At 40.4% G+C, this 14,942-nt stretch overlaps 1 protein-coding gene and 2 non-coding genes across 3 annotated transcripts in view; all 3 read left to right on the plus strand.

Annotated features, from left to right (window-relative positions):
- LOC122119383 (Golgi apparatus membrane protein TVP23 homolog B) overlaps window positions 1–8,816 on the plus strand; it is a 29,025-nt gene extending 20,209 nt beyond the window's left edge. The window contains exons 5-7 of the mRNA XM_042693455.1: window positions 279–410; window positions 5,880–6,008; window positions 8,658–8,816. Of these exons, the coding sequence (XP_042549389.1) occupies window positions 279–410; window positions 5,880–6,008; window positions 8,658–8,678 (282 nt within the window). The 3' untranslated portion in view covers window positions 8,679–8,816. The remainder of the gene's footprint in view (window positions 1–278; window positions 411–5,879; window positions 6,009–8,657) is intronic.
- A 3,934-nt stretch (window positions 8,817–12,750) lies between these two features.
- LOC122120510 lies at window positions 12,751–12,856 on the plus strand. Its single transcript, XR_006149712.1, has one exon. It is a non-coding gene; the product is annotated as a U6 spliceosomal RNA (small nuclear RNA).
- An 813-nt stretch (window positions 12,857–13,669) lies between these two features.
- LOC122120570 lies at window positions 13,670–13,776 on the plus strand. Its single transcript, XR_006149740.1, has one exon. It is a non-coding gene; the product is annotated as a U6 spliceosomal RNA (small nuclear RNA).
- The last annotated feature ends 1,166 nt before the right edge of the window (window positions 13,777–14,942 follow it).

Below are 14,942 nucleotides of genomic sequence, written 5' to 3' on the forward strand. Positions count from 1 at the left end.
ATCTTAGCTGCTTAGGAGGCTGAGATCTGAGGACCAGGGTTTGAAGCCAGATGGAGCAGAAAAATCCATGAGACTCTGATGAACTACTCAGAAAAAGCTGAAGTGGCATTGTGGTTCAGATGGTAGAGTGTTAGCCTTGAGTACAAGGAGGCTCAGGGACAGGGCCCAGACCCTGAGTTCAAACCACAGGACTGCCAAAAAAAGAAAAAAGAAAAGAATACTAACCTTTTACTAATAAGTTTCCCAACAGTCATGATTGAATTGATTTCTTTTTGTAGGCAACTCCTCAAGATAATAAAACTGTTTCAGAAGCTGAATCAAGAATCTTTTGGTTAGGACTTATTGCCTGTCCAGTGCTGTGGGTGATATTTGCCTTTAGTGCTCTTTTCTCCTTCAGAGTTAAGTGGTTGGTGAGTAACCATGTTGAACTTTATAACCTATTGGAAGTCTGCTGGGTAATCACAATTAGTAGTCATTTGTGTCCTTATGATTAGGGACCTGTTTTGAACTGGCAGCTTCATCTTAGGTTTCCCAAGTTGTGTTTCTCACCTTTCCTTTTTTGTAGTTACTAGAGAGAAGATCTTATGAAAGATCCCATTTCACTAGTATTAATGCTATTAGTGCCTATTATGGAGTGATATTTTCTGAAAACATTGGTTGATGACTTGTTATTTAGTGCAACATAATGGATCACCTCTAATTGTTTTAGGGAGGGAATAAAAGGAGAGTGATAAAGGGGGGGGGGGGGGTAAGATTGATTGGACCATATTGTAAACATGTAGAAGTGTAACAATGAAATCTCCATCTATATGACTAATTTAACCAAATAAAAATAGAAGAGCCAAAAGCATAATGGCAGTTTCTATGGTAGTGAGCTTGGGCAGGCCTCTGTTGGAGTTTCTGGTTTAGGATCTTGAGTAATTTCAGTCTGACAGTGGTAGGACTGACTGGGGGGGGGAGGGGGGGTTACAAGCTATCTGATGTCCTCTCCCTGTGGCTTAGTCTGGGCTTCCTCACAGTAGGTGGCCTCTTGCCAGTTGGGTTGCTTACATGGAGGGTCAGCAGCCTATTTGGGGTGGTCTAGCTTGCAAGCTAAATCACTTTATACAACCTAGCCTAAAACCTTACTGCATTATGAATGCTACCCACTCACATTCAAGGAAATGTAAATTAGACTCTACCTATTAGGAGGTCAGGGGAGGATTAGAAAGACCTAGAAAAGAGTGTGAAACGGAAAATATTTGCTGCTATCATCTACTTGTTCCAAACTATGAGTACTTATTCTTGTAACAGGTAAGCTGTTGTGATCTTTATTATGCTTTTTTTTTTTTAAGTATTTTCTATTCATGTTTTGCTTTATAGGCTCACCTTTCTTAGTGCCCACACAATAATATTTTCTTTTTAGGATTTTGAAAATGCTTTTGTTCTGAGTTACTTTAGTAGTGATTGTTTTTTGTGTGCATGTGTTGATCGTAGGGCTTCAATTCAGTCTAGTCACTATCCCTGAGCTTTTTTTTTTCCCTCTCAAAGCTAGCACTCTACTAGTTTAGCCACAGCTCCAATGTCTGGCTTGTTTGGTGGCTAGAGTTATGAATCATGGACTTTTCTACCCAAGCTGGCTTAGAAACATGATCCTCAGATCTCTGCCTCCTGAGTAGCTAGTATTAAAGGTATGAGTCACTGGCACCCAGAAGTTGTCTTTATTTATATGCTTATGTCACAGCCTTCTTTCATGAATTAGGAAATTTATTCAGGGCTGGGAAGGTGGCTCAGTGGTAGAGTGCTTGCCTGGCATACATGAGGCCCTGGGTTTGATTCCTCAGCACCACATAAGCAGGAAAAAAAAGGCCGGAAGTGGCGCTGTGGCTCAAGTGGTAGAGCGCTAGCCTTGAGCTGAAGAGCTGAGGGACAGTGCCCAGCCCCAGAGTTCAGGCACCACAACCGGACCCAAAACAAAAACAAAAAAAAAAAGGAAATTTATTCAATATTTATGAATTTCCTGCTATGAAAGATGGGGAAGGGCTGGGAAGGTGGCTCAGTGGTAGAGCGCTTGCCTTGCATGTGTGAGGCCCTGGGTTCGATTCCTCAGCACTACATAAGCAAAAAGAAAAAAGCTGGAAGTGGCGCTGGGTGGTGGAGCACTGGCCTTGAGCTGAAGAGCTGAGGGACAGTGCCCAGGCCCAGAGTTCAGACCCCACGACTGGACCAAAAAAAAAAAAGAAAAAAAGAGGGATGGGGAAATTAGTACTATATGATTTCTCTTACTTCTAGATTTTTTTTTGGGGGGGGGGTCCAGTCGTGGGGCCTGAACTCTGGGCCTGGGTGCTGTTTTTCTAGTCATTTTCTTTATGTCATTGAATAATATACTTAGATCTTTTTTTATTGACTTGTAGAGTATCTAGAAAAAGATAAAAATAAGCAATCCTGTGTTGTTTCTTTTTCTTTTTTTGTGTTTGTTCCAGTGTTTCTTTTGTTTGTCAAGATTTATAATTTCCTTTAAAAATGATATTTCTGGGAGGAAGGGAGAGTAGGGAGAGGTAATCAAGAGAAAAAGAGGGAGGGGGTAACAGTGTTTGACAAGAAATGTACTCATTATCTTACTTATATAACTGTAACTCCCCTGTTTATCACCTTTACAATAAAGATATAAAAAACAGCTGGGAGCCAGTGACTCATGCCTATAATCCTAGCTATTCTGGAGGCCGAGATCTGAGGAGGATCACAGTTTAAAGCCAGCCCAGGCAGGATAGTCCATGAGACTCTTATCTCTAATTAACCACCAGAAAACTGGAAGTGGCCCTGTGGCCAAGTGGTAGAGCTCTTGCCTTGAGCTGAAGAGCTCAGGGACAGCCCAGAGTTCAACCCCTATTACCTATCCAAAAGAAAGATATAAAAAAATAATTAATTGATTGATTAATTAATTAATTGAAAAAAAGATTTCTCAGTTGTGCACACCAGTGGCTCATGCCTATAATCCTAGCTACTCAGGAGCTGAGACCTGAGAGTCATAGTTCAAAGCCAGCCCAGGCAGGAAACACTGAGACTCTCATTTTTAATTAACTGCCAAAAAAGCTCAAGTTATAAAGTGTTAGCTAAGGGGCTGGGAAGATGGCTCAGTGGTAGAGTGCTTGCCTTGCATGCATGAGGCCCTGGGTTCGATTCCTCAGCACCACATAAGCAAAAAGTAAAAAGCCAGAAGTAGTGGTGTGGCTCAAGTGGTAGAGTGCTAGCCTTGAGCTGAAGAGCTGAGGGACAGCACCCAGGCCCAGAGTTCAGGCCCCACGACTGGACCAAAAAAAAAAAAAAATAAAGTGCTAGCCTTGAGCAAAAAAAGCTCAAGTGTCAGGCCCTGAGTTCAAGCTCCAGCACTAACACAAAAAGAACATTGAACCTATTGATTTTGCAAATGATGACTTAGGTAGATTGTGTGTGTGTGTATGTGTGTGTGTGTGAGAGAGAGAGAGAGAGAGAGAACATGAACCTATTGATTTTGCAAATGATGACTTAGGTAGATTGTGTGTGTGTGTGTGTATATGTGAACATGAACCTATTGATTTTGCAAATGAAGAGAGAGGGAGAGAGAGAGAAAAAAATAGAGTGTGTGTGTGTGTCTTGCTAGGGATGCTAACAAATCCAGGGCCTTATACCTTACCACTGAGCTACATTCCTAGTCATTAACTTTTTTGTTTTTGTTTTATGACAGGATATCACTACATAGTTTAGACTGGCCTTGACTCAGTGTGTACCTTAGGCTGGCTTGGACTACATTCTCCATTCTCCTGTCTCTACTTCCCAAGTACTAGGATCTGGGATGATAGGCATATGCCATCATAATGGACGTCTATCATTTTTTATATTGAATATACAGAGAAATCTGAAGCTGGACTTACCTAGTCTCCATGTGAATTGTTGAATTGTTTTTCTCTCTGAGGGATTTTATTCTTTTGAAGTTTTAAGATATCTAATCATGTCAGTATTAATAGCTGCTGTTAAATTGTTGGATTTACTTCTATTTTTTCCCCCGCTCTTCTAATTCTCTACCATTTATCCTTAGGTTGGAACATATATGTATTCTTTCTCCCCCTCCCCGCCCCCACCCCAGTCCTAGGGCTAGAACTCAGGGCCTGGGTGCTGTCCCTGAGCTTCTTTGTGCTCAAGGCTTGCAGCACTCTACCACTTGAGCCACAGTACCACTTCCAGCTTTTTCTGAGTAGTTTATTGGAGACAAGAGTCTCACAGACTTTTCTACCCTGTCTGGCTTTGAATCGTGATCCTCAGATCTCATCCTCCTGAGTAGCTAGGATTATAGTGTGAGCCACACCCAGTCATATATGTATTGTTTCTTATCCACTGTTTTTTAATTGCTTTAATCTTCAATCTTTTTCTGTTCATCATCATAGTTGTTATGGGAACTGGAGATACAGTTAAGGGCCAAACAAACAAGATAACTGTTCCAATAAAGGGATATGTTCTAGGAAGAATAGACAAGCAGTAAAAAAAAGTTTAGAGGCAGGTTATAGATGATGATGCCAGGAAATGGTTAAGTGGGTACCAGAGACAGCACAGTCTGGGTTAGATATGAGTCTGCGTTTCCTTAGCTTTTCAAGCTCTGTTTTCATCTCCTATTGTCAGTTTACCCCCATGTTCTTTGAATTCTGTGAAGGTGTGGGTGTACACATACATGCACATGCACATATACACTGATTCTGGGACTTAAACTCAGGGCCTGGGTGCTGTCCCTAAGCTTTTTTGCTCAAAGTTAACACTACCACTTGGGCCACAGCTCTTACTTCTGGCTTTTTGGTAGATAACTGGATATAAGAGTCTCATAAACTTTTCTATCAAGGCTGACTTTGACCTGCAATCGTAGATCTCAGCCTCCTGAGTAGCCAGGATTTTCAGAACAAGTATAGGGAGAGTCTCTTTTAGGGTGATGAAGATGTTTCAAAGTTGATTGTGGTGACATGTGCAACTCATGAATATACTGAAACAACCATTTAATCCTATGCTCCAAATAGGTGCTATATGGATGTTGTGAAAGAAAAGGGATATAAAAAGAGTGAGTTTGAGTTTCTTATTTTAAGTCCTCAGTAATCTTAGTAGGGTAACCTGTGGGGTCCTTGTGGCCACCAGGAATAAAAAGCTGTGCAGAGGCTGGAAATATGGCTTTAGTGTTAGAGTGCTTTCCTAGTATACATGAAGCCCTGGGTTCTATTCTTCAGTACCACATTAACAGAAAAAGCTGGAAGTAGCGCTGTGTCTCAAGTGGTAGAGTGCTAGCTTTGAAAAAAACAAGCTTAGGCCCTGAGTTCAAGCCCCAAGACTGCAGAAGAAGGAAGGAGGAGAAAGAAGAAGGAAGGGGAGGAGGGCTGAGGAGGAGCTGTGCAGAAGTACAGTCCCTGCTTTCTCATGGTGGTTGCTGCCACCCTGTTGTTTGCTTTCCCTGAAGGCAGTTGTTACTTATACATTTGTGTGGAACAGATTCACTTCCGCCTGCTCTGTTTATTCAATTTGATCTTTTGACTGCTCTTTTATAATTCTTAAAGGAATAATTAACATGTGAGCCTTTAAAGTCTCACTTGCTTTCCTCATGTTTTTTATTTATGGGCCCATGGAAAGCACCCAGGTCATTCTATACCATGTCCCCAGGCAAATATAGCAATTGTGTTCAGTAAATCCTTGGGTGAATGATTAGTGCTGAACATACATTAGGTTGCTTGGGCAAATTGTGGAGTCTCATTGGCACAACCCCTGCCTCGGCACAGCTTCCTTTCCCTTCTTTTTTTAATTTTTTTACATTCATCTGCTATGTTCATGTAGAACTTAGAGAAAAGTCAGTTTTAGAGCAGTAATCACTGATTATTTTTCTCCTCTCCCAGGCTGTGGTTATTATGGGTGTGGTACTACAAGGTGCCAACTTGTACGGTTACATCAGGTGTAAAGTGGGCAGCAGGAAGAACTTAACTAGCATGGCTACCTCGTATCTTGGAAAGCAATTTTTAAGACAAGTAAGTGTTTTCTGGATGTGACTGATTACTAATACAATGTTGTCTGATTCTCTTAGCGTTCAGTTTTTTGAACTGCTTAAGAGGTTTTATTCTTATTATTATAGAGGTGATGTATAAAAGTGTTACAATTACATAAGTAAAGAGTACATTTCTTTTTGGACAGTGTCACCCCTTCCCTCGCTCTCTCTGTTTTTCCCTACTATCCCCACCCACAAGTTATACAGTTTCATTATGTAACACTGCTGCATAAGGTTACTCTGTGTTCCTCCATTTCTGTGCCCCCTCTTAACTACCCCATAAGGTTTATCTTTTAAGCTTTTTTAAATGAAAATTGCCGACATTATTTAAGAGTGATGATAAAGAGTTTTACTGGTCTCTTTTGGGGGGGAGGGAAGGGGTGCCAGTCTTAGATTTTAAACTAGGGCTTGGGTACTATCCCTGAGCTTTTTTGCTCAAAGCTAGTGCTCTACCACTTGAGCCACAGTTTACTAACAGCTTTGGGTGGTTAATTGGAGATAAGAATCTCACAGACTTTCCTACCTGAGCGGGCTTTGAACTGTGATCCTCAGATCTCAGTCAGATTCCTGAGAAGGTATGATAATAAGATGTGAACCACCAGCACCTGGCATTGCATGTCTTTAGAGTTCATAGTATGAATATGTTGAAGCATGATAAAAAGGATTGCTTTTAAAAAAATTATTGTTATTATAAAGTGATGTACAGAGGGGTTAGAGTTACATGAGTCAGGTAATGAGTACATTTCTTTTTGGAAAGTGTCACCCCTTCCCTGGCTCTCTCCTAGTTTTTCCTCCTATCTTCTCCCACAAGTTGTATAGTTACATTTTCAATATAGTACCACTGTTGCATTTGTTTACCTTGTGTCCCTCCATTTCTGTGCCCTCCTTACCCTCCCAAACACATATAAACAAGACAAAAAGAAGAGAAAAAAAAAACAGCTATTCACTATTTGTGAATGCCTAGAGTTCTGTAAAATTTATCATGTATTTTAAATATAGCTTCTGCATATGAGAGAAAACGTGCCATTTGTCTCTATGAGCTTGGCTTATTTCAGTTAACATAATTTGTTCTAGGTCTATTCATTTCCCTGTAAATGACATATTATTCTTTCTAATAGCTGTGTAAATTCCATTGTGTATAGGTATCACATTTTTTTGATCCACTACCTATTGTAAGGCCGGGCTGTTTCTATAACTTGACAATTGTGAATAGTGCAGCAATGAACGTGAATGTACAAGTGTCTTTATGATATCCTGGCTAGTGATGTTCTGGGTAGATGTCTAGGAAAAGGATTGTTCTTAAATACCCTGATGTTTTCCTCTCACAACATGAAGGTTTTGCTGCAGTTTTCCAATATGAGGGTTGAAATCAGAATTGTGGGATAGGATAGATAAACAGTTATTGATTAAATCTGTTGGGAAGAACAGAGTTGGGGAAGGGGAAGTGGCTTAAAACAAGTCACACTAAATAGGTCAGGCAGACTGAGCTTGTGATCCTTCTGCCTGAGCCTCTTGAGTGCTAAGCCACTACACTTGGCTTGATTAGGTTTTTAAGGGTAATATCTCACCACTGTTGAGTGTGTTAGGTTGGATAAGTTGTATTATATAGGATGCTAGTTTTCAAACTCTTAACATGGCTCAGAATCACCCAGAGAGCACAAGATTGCTCAGTTCTACCACTGAAATTTGTTCTTCAGTAGATGTTGGAGTGGGGTATTACAAGTTTTTGGTTCCAGAATTATATACTAGATAACTAAAGCCCTGAGAAGACTAAGTGATTTATTTAATCTCCTTCACAAAGAATACAAAGCTGATAAGTAGATAAAGAAGACTCTGCTTTAACCTTTACAAACAATATAACTGAAATTACTTGTCAACTTTGAAACTACTGGTTGAAACCCCCCCTCATCCCCCTGCTTAAACTCTGGGCTTGGGCACTGTCCCTGAGCCTCTTGTACTCAAGGCTAGTGCTCTACCACCCAGGTGGGCTTGGAACCATGAACCTCAGATCTCAGCCTCCTAAGTAGCTAAGATTACAGTGTGAGCCACCAGTGCCTGGCTTTTTATTTTATGGTTTCTTCAGCCTTTTTGCCCATAAGCACTCACTACCTAGCCCATGCACTAGAATTTCATTGTTTTCGCTATTACACTATAGGGATTCTCTGTAGAAGTGATAGAGAAAACATGTATTCTTATAAGGACTCACTTGTCATTCTCACTGAAGAATTTTTGCATGGCTCTAGTATACTTTTGCTGTGGTACACTTTATGATAATTGGCATGTATGTGCTTATTAGGCATTTTTCTTTAGGTTGTCCATCATGCTGAAGTTAAGAGGGACACAGAAACTGAGCTTGGAGCCTGGCCTAACATAGATAGAGCCTAGTGTCTTACATGATTCCAAGTCATGGTTCTTGCAATGGGACAAGCTAGATATCTGATGACGAGATCCAAGGTTTCACTTCTCAGGTGTGTCCAGTTTTAACATGATTGGGCTGTCAAGTGTGAGGTAATATAGTAGCTGGCTCTGCTTACAAAAATGAAATAGTTTCCTAGGTTGCGTACTTGGAAGTATGTGGGTATATGAATTAAAATTAACTGTGAATATTAATGACTTTTTCCCTTTGTTGCAGAATATTGATCAGACTTCCTGAATAGAGAAAAAGTTTATGTGATCTGTTGTGTTGAGGAAGAACCGAAGAAATAGTAGACTCTGAATGGTTTAGAGCTCAATCATCATTGCAAAGTGGAATGATGGGTTTGTTTTTCCACTTGAGAACTTTATTTAAAAATGAAATATTGTCTCCATAATAAGTTTCTATTTTCTTTCTACTGAGTTGGGTTAGGAAGTATGGTGTTATTAGAAACCTTGTCAGAATTTTCTGTGGTGTATATATGCATTATCTTGTAATAGCTATATCTTACATTTATATATGTAACAGATCTTTGCATTTTGATGTATAAAACATAGGAAATGTTAGTCTGTCTCAAAGCTCTGTATTTACATAGTATTCTTGTAGATTATTCATGCTAAGAATGAGCACTTTGTGAGTTAAAAAGTTGTTAATTTTTAATATATATTTAATGATAAAATGTCTTATCTGAGACATGCAAACAGGTAGAAACCAAATGGGGCTAGTAGTGTTAATTTATTTTTTTTAAGGTTTTTGTTTTGTCTTTGTGATGGGTCTACTGTACAATGCAAGCTGGACTCAAACTCATGATCCTTCTGTCCCAGCTTCCCAAGTCCTGGGATCATAGGTACCTCCCACCACACCTCCACATTCAGCTAAAAGTGAGTTTTCACTTTAATTTTGTAAAAAGGAATTTACTGAAGGCCCAATAAACAGAAGTGGAATCCTCATAACTATGTATAGGGATACTCAGAGATTGCTGCTGTTCCATTTATTTTGCAGGAGCTAGCTAGGTTTTACTTTGAGCTGCCTGGAAGCTCTCTATTGGTCTTTAAGCTAATGAAGGCTCTTCTTTTACCACTGAAGGGTAGTTTTTTTTTGTTTTGTTTTCTTTTGTTTTTTTGGTCAGCCGTGGAGCCTGAACTCTGGGCTTGAGCACTATCCCTCAGCTCTTCAGCTCAAGGCTAGCTCTCTATGACTTGAGCCACAGGGCCACTTCCAGCTTTTTCTGCTTATGTGGTGCTGAGGAATCAAACCCAGGGCCTCATGCCTGTAAGGCAAGCACTCTACCACTAAGCCACCTTCCCATGAGCCATCTTCCCGGTCCCGGTAATGTTTTGATATCATAAGAAAAGAGTCACTTAAATACTTGGGATAATAAATACCTAAAAGACATTTTATTTTAATAGTAATCTTTTCTTGTTATAATGGGGATATTATAAATCATACGTTTGTATTAATGGTATTTCTTAAAGCAATAGTGTAACTAAATCAATCTGCAAATTATAGGCATCTATAAATTCTGTTGTAGGGATTGTAAACTTTCTTGAAGCCTTTTAACTAACAGATTATGTCCTGATTGTATTGTTAAAATACTTTTAGAGTCATATTTGTTTAATTGTCTTTATTAGAGTTGTAGGTTGAAAGGTAAATAACTTTATATTTGTATAAAATGCCACTGTTTCCAGAGCATTCAATGTGTGTCATCTCAATAATCCTCATGAATAGATGATGAAAACAACCTTCAGACTACTACCTGCCCAGGGGAATTAAGATTGCAGAAATATCTGTAGTCTGTAATAGGATATACTTACTATTTTTAGAAATAATTGTGTTTAAATGTTTTTAACTTTTTTTTTTTTTGGTTGCGGGGCTTGAACTCTGGGCCTGGGTGCTGTCCCTGAGCTCTTCAGCTCAAGGCCAGCGCTCTACCATTTGAGCCACAGTGCCATTTCCTGTTTTCTGGTGGGTTATTGGAGATAAAGAGTTTTGTGGACTTTCCTGCCCTGGCTGGCTTTGAACGGTAATCCTCAGATCTCAGCCTCCTGAGTAGCTAGGATTACAGGCATGAGTCATCGGCCCCCAGCTTGTTTTTACTTTTTTTTAAAAGAATCATTAATTTGTTTAAGTGCTTGTTTTCCATTTTGTTTATTTTCAGGTGGCATTCCATCTGGTGGGGAAAGTTGGTACTGCACTGAAGACAGTTTCTTTTTTTTTCTTTTTTCTTTTTTTTTTTTGGAGAGAGAGAGAGAGGTCAAATTTTGGTCTTTAAGCACTAGCGGACTACAGATGGCCAATTACAAAGATCTGCAGCCTGAAGACAATTTCTTATTTAATCTGAAAGATCACACCTACACTTTACATCTTTAGGGACTGTAACATGAATACAGTCATAGTTCTTGAGGTAGCTCTGTTATTTGAACCTGCAATCCTAAGCCTAATAGGAATTTAATTTTGGACTGGCAATGGCAGGATCTATCAGGTACACCCAATGTTCATGTCTCCTGTATGTTTTCTAACTACTAGCTGGGAACCTGGCAACTGAGAAAGATAACTTCCTAGAGTTCATCACTGTGTCTTAGTGTGGCCATGACTCAGTGGATACATTTCTAGGAAGGAGAGAGGGAGACATCCCTATCCCTTCTCCTCTTTTCCTTCTCTGGCAGAAATATAGACCCACTAAGTAAAGCTGGAGCAACCACTTGGACTATGGAGTGGGAACCTCCTTATATGAATGGTAGAGAAATTAAGTAGAGATTGTTTAAATTTGCTGGTATAGCAGTCTTGAATGGCTTGTCTTAACTTCCTTTCTTTTTTTGATTGTTGGTGGTATGGCATTTGAACTCAAAAAAGTGTTTTAAATTTCTAGGCAGGCTCTCTCCTGCTTGAGCCATGTCCTAGCCCTTTTTGCTTTAGTTTTTAGGATGTTCATGTTCAGCACAGCCTGGACCTCCATCCACCTATTTACAATTCCTACATAGTTGGGATAATAGGCACTTGCCACTTGGCCCAATTTTTATTGCTTAAGAAGAGGTCTCATAACAGCTGGGCACTGGTGGCTCATGCCTATAATCCTAGCTACCCAGGAGGCTGAGATCTGAGGATTGTGGTTCGAAGCCAGCCCAGACAGGAAAAGTTCATGAGACTCTTACCTCCTGGGCCTGTGGCTCAAAGTGGTAGAGCACACTCCTTGACCACAAAGCTCAGGGATAGCACCCAAGCCCTGAATTCAAGCCCCATGACCAACAACAACAAAAATGAGGTCTCATAAACTCATTTGCCTGGGCAGATATAATCTTCCCAGGCAAATAAGTTTACATAATCCTCCTGATCTCTGCCTCCTCCCAAATAGCTAGGATTATAGGCATGCACCAGTATACCTGGCCTTATTAAATTCTTATTAATGCAATGAACTTTGAGCATCACCTGTAATTGTTTTCATTGGTACAGTATTTGAGATGGATATACTTACTTTCTGACCTCTCCACATAGTATTAACTGAATACTCTAGATACTAGTAAGTCCCACTGTTTCAGGTGCTGTTGTTGCATAAAAATTGATCTCAAATCTTAGTGTACATAACAGTCATTTTGTTACACTCAAATTCTGTGGGGAACACAAATAAAATAAAATTAAACTAAAAAAAAAAAAATTCTGTGGGGAAGGAATTTGGAGAACAGTTGAGACAGCTTTTCTCTGCCAAATAGTGTCTGGGGCTCAGCTAGAAAGTTTTGAAGGCCGGACTTCATCCTACAGCTGGGGCAAGAAACACCTGCAGTGTCTTCAGTTACAGATTTGGGGTGTCATCTTGAGCCTCAGACTCAAGATAGTTTGAACATCTGTATTGTGACTCTTCTGTGTGGTTTCTCCCATGTGCTCCTGTGACCTTATACTCCTAGCTACTTGGAAGACTGAGATGTGAGGATCAGAGTTTGAAGCCAGCCTGGGCAGGAAAGTCCGTGAAACCCTTATCTCCAGTTAACTACCAAAAGTCTAGATAGAAGTGGAGCTCTGTGGAGCTCAAATGGTAGAGCTCTAGCCTTGAGCGCAAAAGCTCAGGGACAGGACCTAATTCCTGAGTTGAAGCCCTAAAACCAGTGTGTGCGAGCGCGCGCACACGCACACGCACACGCACACACACACAGAGTTGTGCTGGGCTTTAGTGGCTCACACCTGTAATCCTAGCTACTCAGGAGGCTGAGATCTGAGGATCATGGTTAAAAGCCATTCTGGGCAAGAAAGCATGCAAATGTGCTAGCATGCAAAAAGTAAGCCTATATCTTCTGTTGTATAATTAATTGAAGTCAGTACTGTGCTCGCTCCAGCAGCACATAAACTAAAATTGGAATGATACAGAGAAGATCAGCATGGCCCCTGCGCAAGGATGACACACAAATTTTGAAGTGTTCCATAATTTGAAAAGCCAGTTAACCATCAGAAAATGAGAAGTGGAGCTGTGGTAGACTGCCAGCCTTGGCAAAATAGTTCAGGGACAGCGCTGAGTTCAAGCCCCACCACCAACAAAAAGTTGCTTGCTTGTTTTTGCTTTCCCTGGGACTGTCTTGGATACAGGTGAGTTGACTGGATGATTCAGGTAAAACAAAAGCGAAATCACATTCTACTGCCACCTTTGTGTCTGTTCTTAGACTCCCATCTGAATAAATAGGTGAATGTGAGTGTATGTGTATATGTGTGTCTGAAGGCATAGTTCCACCATGGTGTAGGTGCTGTGGTCCTTTAAAGCCTGAAAAATGGTTCTTTTATGCATTATCTCTTTTGCTTCTCCCCATAGCCTCAAGGGGTTTCCTTGTTTGTTTTTCAGTGAGACCTCTTGAAATGCTTTTCATGTTAGAAATTGGGAAGCTGAGTGGAGATTATGAGCTAGTAACCTACTATAGTGTCATTTCTAATCTATTTTATAGTTGAAACACATTCTGTCCCTTATGTTTTTCAGATAGTTATTGAATTCAACCAATGCTGTATGTATTAGAGTTCATATTTTTTAACATTTCTTCTAAGGTATTGACTGCAAACTCTCGATTATGTTCTTTCTATAGCTTGCCCCTAGTCCACCAGATGGCAGTATACCAGTGTCTGATGTAAATGACACCACTACTACTGGGTTTACATGAGAAGTGATGATGTGGCTAGATGCACAACATCTAGCATGCAAATAGTGGCTTAGGAGTAAGCCTGTATCTTCGGTTGTATAGTTAATTGAAATTAGTACTGTGCTTGCTTCAGCAGCACATAAACTAAACTTGGAATGATGCAGAGAAAGTTGGCAGAGAAGATGCGCAAGGATGACACACGAATTTGTGAAGTGTTCCATAATTTGAAAAAAATGCTGATGCACTCCTATCTCCAATTAACCACCAAACTGGAAGTGGCCTACAAAGTAGAATATTAGCCTTGAACAAAAAAAGCTAAGGACCCAAACCCTTAGTTTAAAACCCAGTACTGGCACCAAAAAAAAAAGGGGGGGGGGAATATCTCTGTAGAGCCGAGTTGAAAACATTACAGCCCATAGTTGTCTGTTGAAAAAGTGTACAGTGTACTTAGAGAATTTCAGCTGAGCTGTAATTGCCAAGAAGCAAGATGTCATAAGGCACAGGGTTGGGGCATGCCCTGGGGACAGGCATGGAAAAGACACTAACCAACAGAGTACTAGTGGTTCACACCTGTAATCCTAGCTACTCTGGGGGCTTATCTGAGGTTCCAGGTTCAAAGCCAGCCCAGGAAAGTCTGTGAGACTCAGTCTCCAATTAACCAGGTAGCTAGAAGTAGAAGTGGGACTCAAGTGGTACAGCACCCTTCGGCAGAAAAGCCAAGTGAGAGCTCGAGGCCTTGCTTTGAAGTGACCCTAACAGCTCAAAAACAAAAATACAACCTCCGTGATTCCTTGCAATAATCTTACGAAGGGGATGTTATTTCCATTTTACAGTTGAGGAAATGACGTCTTAGGGAATATAGGAATTGGCCCATGGTCAGATTATATTTAGTATAAGATGGGTTCAGGATTCAAATTTGAGCAGCTATCTTAGGCTTACACTGCCCTAAGCCCCACACATTAGTTTTCCCCAACTGTATAGCACTATGTCCTTTTGCTGTACCTGGACAGGAATTGTGGCTTGGTGAGAAGAAATGCCAGTGCTAATAATCTTGGGCTTTTGGCAGTTTTTGTGATCTTTTACTTTTGAAAGCAATGAGTGTTGGCAACAGGTAGAAACAAGCAGGCAACAGCAAAGTCTTAGAGTCTTACAGCTCTTAAATGGCCTTGGGTCCTAGGACCCTTAGCCTTATAATAAGTGTACAGCTCAAGGGCTGGGATTTCAGAATCTTCAACCCTTGAGACTTGGCAGCTTGCTCTTAGTGACCAAGTCCTACAGTTGTTCTTAGCTTTTTTACAGCCTTATATATACTTCAGCCATGTCTCCTCCCTTTTCTTCTGTCATTCCTTGTCTGTACCACCACTTCCCATCATTTTTGCCCACTCTCTGAAAC

Source organism: Dipodomys spectabilis, unplaced genomic scaffold (assembly GCF_019054845.1).
Source record: "Dipodomys spectabilis isolate Male_0828 unplaced genomic scaffold, ASM1905484v1 ptg000004l, whole genome shotgun sequence".
Taxonomy (NCBI): domain Eukaryota; kingdom Metazoa; phylum Chordata; class Mammalia; order Rodentia; family Heteromyidae; genus Dipodomys; species Dipodomys spectabilis.